This window comes from Alosa pseudoharengus, unplaced genomic scaffold, assembly GCF_046254945.1.
Source record: "Alosa pseudoharengus isolate Yale_2024_CS ecotype anadromous, Long Island Sound unplaced genomic scaffold, YU_APseudo_1.1 YU_APseudo_1.1_scf_2, whole genome shotgun sequence".
Taxonomy (NCBI): domain Eukaryota; kingdom Metazoa; phylum Chordata; class Actinopteri; order Clupeiformes; family Clupeidae; genus Alosa; species Alosa pseudoharengus.
Genome location: NW_027468663.1, coordinates 7,977,337 through 7,987,094, shown reverse-complemented (window position 1 = coordinate 7,987,094; position 9,758 = coordinate 7,977,337). Strand labels below are relative to the sequence as shown.

Sequence of the window (9,758 nt, the reverse complement as noted above, 5' to 3'; positions counted from 1 at the left end):
ACCAATAGTGAGCAACAGAAATTACATGTGTATGATTGGCATGGAAATTTCCACTGCACATCCTGACAAAACAAAGTGAATTTAAAACCATTCTTTCAAGTTAAGGTCAAAATAATTTTTGTAAAAAGAGTATTGTGTTTCAGTACCTTGGGATTCATCTTTGAAAGGTCATGTCTCTTTTCTGACAGGTTAATCACCTAAATGGAGGACAAAACAAGGATTTGTCATGTTAGCTGGGAATAACAACAGCTTTTGTAGTATTTAAGAACTCGAGAAGTTCAGTGTTTCTTAAAGTGTGGTCCGCAAGCTATCCCAAGTGGTCCGCGAGCAGACGTGGTAAAATATAATATAGATGGGTTGTTTGCAATATTGAACCAACTTGTACGTAACTCCAAACAGTTCTGCAACACTGCCTATGTAAGCTACGCCAGTTTAAATGATATAAATTCTCTCAATAAGCAAGGTGCAAACACAAAAAGCAAGGTGGTTCAGTAGGCCTATTGTGTAATATACTGTTTTTTGGCTAGGTGGTCCGTGAGTTTTTTTGTTTTTTTTTATCTGAAAATGTTTGAGAAACACTGCTGTAGTTGACATAGGCACTTTTGTAGTTAAAAGTAACCACTAAATATCCCCTGCATTTTGGTTTGAATTAAGTAATACTACTGGATAATCCAACAAAGCTGCAAGTGATGCAAAGGTTGAATTATCTAATCAAAGAATTGAGCTAAAACATTTGTTTGTGAGCACATAAAGCCTAGTTCACAATGACAGTGGAATCACTGTTTCTTTGTTAGCAATATTTACATATTTGTGGATTGCTTGTTAGGGTTGTAATTATGCCTTACTAGGATGGCTATTGCTATGATGTCTTTCATATTCTCGCTCTCTCTCTCTCTCTGGATCCCTCTCAATTCTGGTCGAATTATTGCACTATGACTGACCTTAGAGCACTACATTATGTGACATATTGTATTCGTTTTGGTAACACACTTTAACATTTGCTTATGTCACAGCTTCGATTTGTTGCAGCTTGATATTAGCTAGGCCTAATGCTAAGGTGCTCCCCATCACCAATGTGTGTTTAAGTTTTTGGAGAAAGTTAGGATACCCACCAGGTAGTTGTCCGCATGTTTGGACTTGAGCATGCGCGTGACATCCTTCAGGTTGTGAAGGTAAGTCTCCTCGGAGCAGACACGAGGGAAGGACACAGCAATGATGCGCTCTGTCACGTAGGTCAAGTCAAGTTCATATCCCTCCTCCATCTGTAGAGACACGGATTGATTTAGAGATTGGCTCTGATGGTAACCCTTGACAAGGATGCGTTAGCATTCGCAATATGCACGAGACAATTCATTTTCAACTAAACAAACAGACAGACAATAAAAAAAAGTCACCTGATCTATTTTAGCTGAATGCTGTGCTAGTCCCCTGGATATCAGTGCATTCGTGTGAGTGTGAGCAGTCTTCTTATCGAAAGAGGCTTAGAGCAAATAAATCTTCTAGAGTTTGCTTCCTCTTTTTGGGTCTGTGGAATTCACGGTGCACCCCTGACATGTGGTCTCTCTGTGTGTCCTCATGTCTGTGCACTTCCTGTTTGAGAGCAAGAGGTCATCCCCTCTCTCCCAGCCAAACATCCCAGAGCACTAGATTCCACTGTCCCCACCAAGAAATATTCAGACATTTTCCAACCAGAACAACTGATTAGCAGAGGGAAAAGAGCTAGGGCATTCAATTAAGACTGGAGCAGGTATTTATATCAAACATTGTGTCAATCAGGCTAGCTCAGGGTAAAGAAAGTTATGGAGAAGGGAAAGGCTAAGGGGAAAAGTGTGTCGGAAACACCCTGCTATCCATCTCCACATCTGCCACCAAGACTCTTTTATCCGGGGACGTGGGAGGGGAGTTTCCCCTTTTGTTTTGTCTAAGCTGTAGTTTAAGGCTCTAGTGAATAAAGCCTCTGGTAAAATGACTAATTTAGAACCTTGATGTTTTAAAATGGTCTGCTTTTTTCTGTGCAAGTCATAACATTCTGTCTGACATGTGAAGTTTAAAAAAAAAAAAAAAAGATTTTGTGTGAGATGTATGGCTTATGTCATTTTAATTCAACAGTATTACAATAACAGAATATTTTGTCATTATATATTTTAACTTCAAAGCTATAAAGGAAAACACATCTCTGTGTGTTCTGTTAATATGATAGTGTAACTAATCATTAACTGACATGTGTCGACTATGAGATATCATTGGCATTGAAGGTGTGGTGAAACAAATCGAAGGCCACTGTTTTGAAGCCTTTAAACATTCACCTCTCACCTCTCGATTGTTCTGTTTTCAGTGTCCTGTTCACACTATTTTGGCCTCAGAAAAGTAAAGTCTGGAGCGGTGTAATTCCCTACATGCTAATGCCTAGTCTCTCACACTCTCTCTCTCTCTCTGCAGCCTCTCTCTGTTTGTTGTTGTAATTAGCCCTTTGCAGACCGCCATGGTGAGCATGGCTGTTAATGAAGTCTGAAGTGACTGCGCCCGACTGCAAGCACGCGGCGGCGGCGGAGAGCCCCGGGGCCGGCAGTAAAGGAACGCGGAGGCCGCTCAGACGTGGCACCTAAACGACCCCTTCGAGCGGAATGAAAGGGCGCTGTGTGAGAGGGGTCGTCGCCTGGGGGAACGAGAAAAGAGGGAAGATGGGGGGGGGGCGGGGAGTTTCTCACTCACAGGGGTCTGTTAGTGGTGGGGTGAGGGGAAGGCCGGCCAGGCTACTTGTTCACTCAAGGAGTGAGAGGCAGGGGGGAGTGGGGAGGAAAAGGAATGGCTTTAATGGGGAATTGATGGAGACGGCTGTCAAACGTTTGAAGACCTGTGTTTTCAGAGAGGAATGGATGGTGTCAGATTGGCCACTGAAAGGTTGAGTGCAGCTCTAAGGGAAGTCACTCTCTCTGGATGAAGTAGGGCCCTTTCAACGGTACGATTCCTCACAGAACCAACACAAAAGAATGTCATGTCTGCTGAATTGTTCAACAGCATCTTACTTCAAATCTGAATTCTCTAAAGGGGACACTGAGTGATGACACCCTCCAGTGAGAGACTGAATTTGGCACAAGTTTGAAATATAAAGTTGGATCTGGAGTTGCCACCCTGTCTGTGAAACAGATTTAAGGTCTTAAAAAAGAACCCACAGAACTAATATGGAATAAAGACCCATCCATGTTTTTGCTACGCTCACTGTGGACCTCATGCTTCGTCATCTCACTCACAGCCACTTACTCACAGACCCTCATCGCCCAAACACAGTTGGCCAACATGCCTGCACACAAACTTCAGAGAATTACCAAGCTTTTTGTGTGCATTCAGCACCTTTGTTCTGGGTTTGGCACACACCAGAAAAGGCAGTTGTGCCAAGCCTCTCAACTCTCAACTCCATGCCCAACACAACAACACAGCCTACGGCCACGGACACTGCAATAGATGGTTTTCAGCTGAGTGCTGCTCAGAAAGAGAAATGGAGCGAGAGTAGATGGGGGGGGAGGTGGATGGAGGGAGGAAGAAAAAGAGACGTGCAGGAACAAGCCTGCCAGTGGAGAGCAGATGCCTGGGATTAAGGTGTGTCTGCATCCACCTCCGCTCCCGAGCTGCTTCTTCTTCTTCGTGCCCCACGGGCGTGAAGTCTGATGGGGCGCAAGCCCCGGCTCCACCCAGCTCAGCGAGGGCATGAGAAGCAGGCTGGCTGGCTCCTTACCGGCCCCATGATGCTAGGATCTCCACAGTTCCAGGCCCAGACTCAGGCCTTTCACTGTGGGGCTCCACCCAAACATTCACTGTTTGCTGCACAACAGGAATATGCCATGAATAATAATGGTAATAACCTGGTTATGAGTATGACTTCCATCACGCAAATGTCATGAGTGAATTAGTCACAGAAATGTAACATTAAACAAGCTTTTAATTGCTAGGGAGGTAGGACATTATGCCCAGTTACCTGTGCCTCAAGAGGATAAGGGATCCATTTACTGTAGCTCCCATAGATATATATATACATCTATGGTAGCTCCCATTCATAATATTTTTTAAGGCTCTTCCTCAGACTAAGTCTTGTGATACTTTCATGCTGGATCCTGCACCTGTCCAACTTTGGCCTGGGATGTGCTTGGCCCAACACTTCTACAATTACCTGTGCCTGCCTGTACTTAATATTCAAAACAGATAGAATAATGTGAGTGAAATCACTCCTGGAATTTGAAGATGCTAACATTTTTGGATAAGAATGTTTGTTTTGAAGTTTAATGTGATATAGTACTGCAGTAATCAAACCACATCCTCTTCATCATCATTAAAAATCCTTTTTGACCTGCCCGAGTACAATAGTACAATCCCTGTGCCATGGGATTCTGTGTGATTTTGTTTTGAAGAGGTTGTGAGCCTTTTTGGAAGGAGTCCTGACTTTTATTTTTCCACATGGCTGAAAACTTTGCAAAGCAGATTTCAATCAGACCGTGAGGGATGGGGAGAGGGGGGGGCTGATTTGTCACTTCAAGGAAAATGAAAGCGGTTCATAAAATCCTTAAAAACATGAAGGGATTTTGGAGCGCACAGCAGAGAAGATTGGCAGACACTGGAGCCTATGTTTTGACTTTATCCTGAAGATAATTGGTTGCCAGGTGTCCTCCAATTTTCTGTTTCTGTTTCTATAGTTAAAATGACAAATAAGCGTAAGTGTCCATGCAGGACCCATATGGCATGTTGGCTTTGTTTTGTAATGCCATAATGAATGTCACAGGAAACATATAATTTTTTACTATCCTCTTTGTTTTTGATCCAGGTGTTTATTAGGGGTAACTTCATCTCAGAAGTAGAGTCTGCTACTTTCAAAGCTTCATGATTGTTTAAGTATAAAGGTTTTTTCTGGGTCTAAGGTAAAGTGGACTGTTACAAGCATCTGGTCATTCTGCCAAACCAAGCCAAAGAAAATCAACCTGAAGTTGACTCTCCTCTCTTTGATATAAATCACGTCTACAAGGTTTGAGGCTACGGCGGTATTTTGTCTGGCGAGCTCTCCTCATTGCCTTGGATAAGTGTCAGCCTGCTCCATTTTGGGATTAGGTAGTATAAACGACGGTTATATTAAAGAAGATAGATTTCGGAATATGAGATGGGAAGGGGACCTTTCCCCCTACATTTCCCAGTCAAAAACATAACAAATAGAACATTCTTGAGATGCAGTCCTTGTTCCACCAGAGTCCCAAGATCCCATATCTGTGGTCAACCTCAACAGGAAGTCAGCAGACACACACACACATACACAAAACTTCAATAGTCAAGAAAATGAAATATATCAGCATTCAATTTTTAGTTCAATCAGAAGATTAATCAGGGTAAACTTAACCGATGGATGCCGTTCTTATAGGATCTTATGTGTTTGTGGTTAGCCTCAGGACTCATAGGGCTCAATGTGAAATCCAGCCATGGACAGCATGCCATTGTAGTGCTCTCAGCGCACAGCCCAAAGGAGATTTATGGGCCCCTGACCCGTGAGTCTTCCACCCCAAACTACACCAGCGGTGCCATAAACACACCGGCTGGCCCGACTGCCCGCGAGGTGGCCTGTCAGGGTGGAATGTGCATGAGTCTCGTGAGGTGCTGAGGTGGGGGACGCCAGCAAAACAAGGGCATTATTGGGGATGGACACACACAGAGCAGCAGGGAAAGCATGGTACAGCTGTTGGAGTTATTGCACTTTATTTCCATGGCACCCACACATTTGTCTGTGGGTACACCAATCATACTTTATTTTGCTTAGAGTTATCCCTTATCTCTCTGTGATAACCATCCATCTCTGGGGAGGGAAAAAAAATAAATAATGTGCAAGAGAAACTGTCTTGCATTCAAGGAATCTCTATTCTTTCCGTGATTGTCTACTGTAGATGTTGGAAGAGGCTAGTGGCTTACAACAGAAAACAAACATGAGATGTGAATTGACTAGACCAGAACAGAAAGAAGAAGTTTTGTGGACATGTGGGCAATCAGCAGACATCTGTATCCGTATCTGCTGACAGATGGTGACCGAGTGTGGGTACAGATTCCCTGTGCACTGGCTGCCAGTAGACTGCCCCCGTCTGTGGCCACAGCTCCAGTTCTGATGCTGATTGCATGTGCTGAGATAAAGCTCGTCATGAGAGGCACTTTTTCAGCGGGAGAAGCCACAGTTTGTTCTGTCTGTTTCCTGTTGGACTCTTTTGAGTTTGGGCTGTGGCTTTTTCACGCCCATTCAGGACCAGCGCGCCGAAATAAACAAAACCGTGGAATCTGAAGGAATCAACCCCGGGAGGGGGTGGCTGCTATTTCAGGCCTGTTTATTTAGTCCCTCTGGAACCTTAACATGTATTTGTCTGCTGTTTTCATGGGACATTCTGGGGGGGCAGAAAAAAGGAGGCATGGCAAGCATACAGCCTTCCCCTGTCCGAGGGCCCTTTGCAGGCCAAATAGGCTCCGAAACTTGTGCCTAATTACTGCTTTTCTTTCCCAAGGTCGTAGAAGAATGCGTTCCAAAATGGATTACGTTTTGCTCTCTCTCTCTCTCTCTCTCTCTCTCTCTCTCTCTCTCTCTCCTCTATTCTAGCTCCCCATGGTTAATGGCTTGCACATGTTGGCTGGGTGGATGCCTGTTGCTTTGGTGACAAAGTGCTTTGGCACTTTAAGCATTACTGACTCAAAGTAAAGCATTTGAAGCTGTATGGATTTCATATTTTATAGTAGAGACAAGATGACAAGGTGAATAATCTATATACCTAGGGTACAGGTTATAGAAATAACTAACATTATAATTTCATGCACATATGTAGCCTATTTCCATGTTTTTATTCATATGTTTCATTATGTTTATACTTTGCAAACATTATGCATGCTAAATCAGATGTGCCAAACATCACAGTGCAATCGGATCTCAACTTAACAGGCTTGCTGATGATCAATGACATCAATGAGTTCAGAGCAGTCCACTTTGTACTAAAATACAGTCAAAATGAGGGGGAGAGAGAGAGAAAAGTGACAGAAGATGGACACAGAGAAAAGACAGATTGACTTGTTGATTTATGGTTTTGTGTGGCTGATCTCTCTCTCTCCCTCAGTTTTGGGTTTTACACGGGAGCACATATTCACATTGAGCAGGACGACGTGGGGCTTCCACAACTTCGCTGCACCTCAGCTGGCCAAGCCACAATGAGCTGCAGCGGCACAATGATTCCTGACCAAAGTGCAATGTGCAGTCACTGCTTTCTCTGTCTGCTGACTCATGTGTTGTCGAAGGCGTTTTAGCTTAATTACAGCTGAGAGACTGGGGGGGGGGGTGGTGACACGCAGATAAATGGGATGACTTAGCAGAGCTGGACAGGACCGCCAGACAGCTTTGGGACGGCACGGGTCAGGAGGAACAGAAAAAGACGCAGCTTCCACGTGTCATTGCAAATCCAGGCCCTCGGGCCACTGAGCACTTCATTGCAGCTGTGTCTCTCTCTCTCTCTCTCTCTCTCAGTCCTTTCATCAGAAAGCTCCTGGGATTGATTGGGAGTTACAAAACTTCCTCAACAACGCTTTCAGAGGGAGACTATTTTTTCCCCACCCGACCTCCATATGCTTCCCATTAGAATGGTGCCTAGAGCACCTCACCGGCCTGAGAACACCGGAGCCACAGAAGAGACAGACACCGTGGCTCTCGTCGCCAATGGCTGAGCAGTCAAGCCAAGTGAGTGTGAATAACAGAGTAAGAGTGCCTGCTTCATTCAAGGAAATCACACACTTCACTCTCTTGCTCTCTCTCTCTCTCCTCCACACACACACACACACATTTTTGAATGACTGCTCTCTTTCCCACTAGTGCCTGCCTGTTCAGCCACCATCCCCCCATTCTTAGTCCACACACACACATGGAAGGCAAAGCTTTAAAGAACTGAAAGGTTTGAAAAATATCCTCTCTATCACTTGTTACCCCTGATCTGTGTCTGCAACCACTCAAACTATTCTTTTAGATTCATGAGGGTAAAGTGACAAAGAACCCTTTGAAGTATTCAGTCAGGTCTGGCTAACTGAGAAAGAAAGAGAGAGAGAGAGAGAGACAGACATACAGAGAAAATACAAAACTTCCAATGTGTCTTACCTTTTAAATGGAACTCGTAGTCTTGTTTAATAGGATTTCTATCGGAGAGTCTGCAGCAAGGTGGACCGCAAGTGAGTCAGTGGCGGCCCCTCAGTGGAGCCCACAGCAGACCTGGACACTCATCTGTGTGCAGGAATGCGGACGAAGGGGGGACTGAGTTGAGTTTTCTGTGTCTCCCGCCGCTGGGGTGTCAGAGGGACGCTGGGCTGCGGGGTTTAGTTCCAGGATCTCAGGGTCTGTCTGCTGCCTGCCTGCCTGCTTGCCTGGCTGGCTGCTAACACGCTGGGCTACAATCAAAACGCTCTGCTCTGTTGAGCTCAGCCCCCTTCAAAACATACTTCCTCAGTCACAGAGAGAGAGAGAGAGGGGGTGAGAGAGAGAGAGAGAGAGAGAGAGAGAGAGAGAGAGAGAGAGAGGGAGGGAGAGGGAGAGCTCTAGCAGCCACAAGTCCTGGCATGGGACGGTCCTCCCTTTGTGGGCCCTCCCCTCTCTGCCCCTCCTTTTCTCTCTCCCTCCCTCCCTCCCTTCCTTTACCCTCTTGTCTGCCTCAACTTTAACCACACACACACAGAGACAGAGAGAGAGAGAGAGAGAGAGAAACCACACCACAAACCAAGGAAAAGATGTGGGTGGTTCTGGAGGAGGGACTAAGCAATACGAGGAAAGCATATACCCCTAGACTACAGTGATATTTTAAGAATTTTCAACAACCAGTCCATGAGACTTTTATTGTGTGAAGGCAGGGGGAGGTTGTGTGCTAGCTAAAGCAAACAGAGAGGCTCATGTCACGAACACACATAGTATTATCAAGCAACTGCGTAGATTAGTAGACTATGCACTTTAACTACCTCCTTCATATTTCATTTCAGGTTTAAAAAAGCAACTCAGGATCAGATGAGGAAAGTATACACATATCTCCCCATTTTTAATGTCCAGGATTGGTATGCATGACGGTGTGAACTCCGATCTCCATGCTGCTTATCAGAGCACAGACGAGTCTTATCTGTGTTTGGTCAATAGCTGGCCTGCTAAAGGATGAAGCAGCACATGAGAAGGGGGAAAGGTTGGCTGGAAAAAAACTGCAATCACTTAACACCCTGATTGGTTGCCCTGAGGGGTTTAGACATCCAATGCTGTAACCATTCCCAGTGCAAAACTGTGCCCATAATAGCAGATGTCAAGGGACTATAAACAAAAGCAAGCTACACCTACACCTCACATGCTGAACTTTTTATTCTTTATTGAAATGCTTCCAAAACCATTGTAACTTTCTGGTCATTCATTTATCTGTTTACTGAAAGCTGTGGAATGGGCAGTTACATAATGTTACCTGGTGTGAAACTGTGCTTGATTACAGAAGGAGTGTCTTGGTTAATGTTTCACCTTGACAAATGCCCTTTACTGTCTCAGTAACATCAGACACATGCATTCTGGTTGTCTGTGTTATTGTTCAATGTCTGTGGATTCTAGCTTCATGACCTGCTTTTCATTTTTAATTTACATACTTTATTTGACAACAGTATATTTCCTGCAATTCTTTTAATTTAAACAGAGCTTCCCGAACATCATATGTTGAGTTTCTGAGTTTCCACTGGAAGGCAAAGAGAGGGTTTTC

The 9,758-nt window shown here is 44.6% G+C and overlaps 1 protein-coding gene across 2 annotated transcripts in view; it reads right to left on the bottom strand.

The window, feature by feature from the left end:
- Window positions 1-8,477, bottom strand: part of tns3 (tensin 3) — a 46,795-nt gene extending 38,318 nt beyond the window's left edge. The window contains exons 1-3 of one of the 2 annotated variants that reach the window (XM_076293558.1): window positions 8,144-8,477; window positions 1,113-1,262; window positions 147-197 (exon numbers count right to left, since the gene is read on the bottom strand). In XM_076293558.1, the coding sequence (XP_076149673.1) occupies window positions 147-197; window positions 1,113-1,262 (201 nt within the window). In that variant the 5' untranslated portion in view covers window positions 8,144-8,477. Of the gene's footprint in view, window positions 1-146; window positions 198-1,112; window positions 1,263-1,394; window positions 1,472-8,143 lie in introns of those variants that run through there. The other variant, XM_076293559.1, reaches the window with a different exon arrangement.
- Window positions 8,478-9,758: the final 1,281 nt, after the last annotated feature.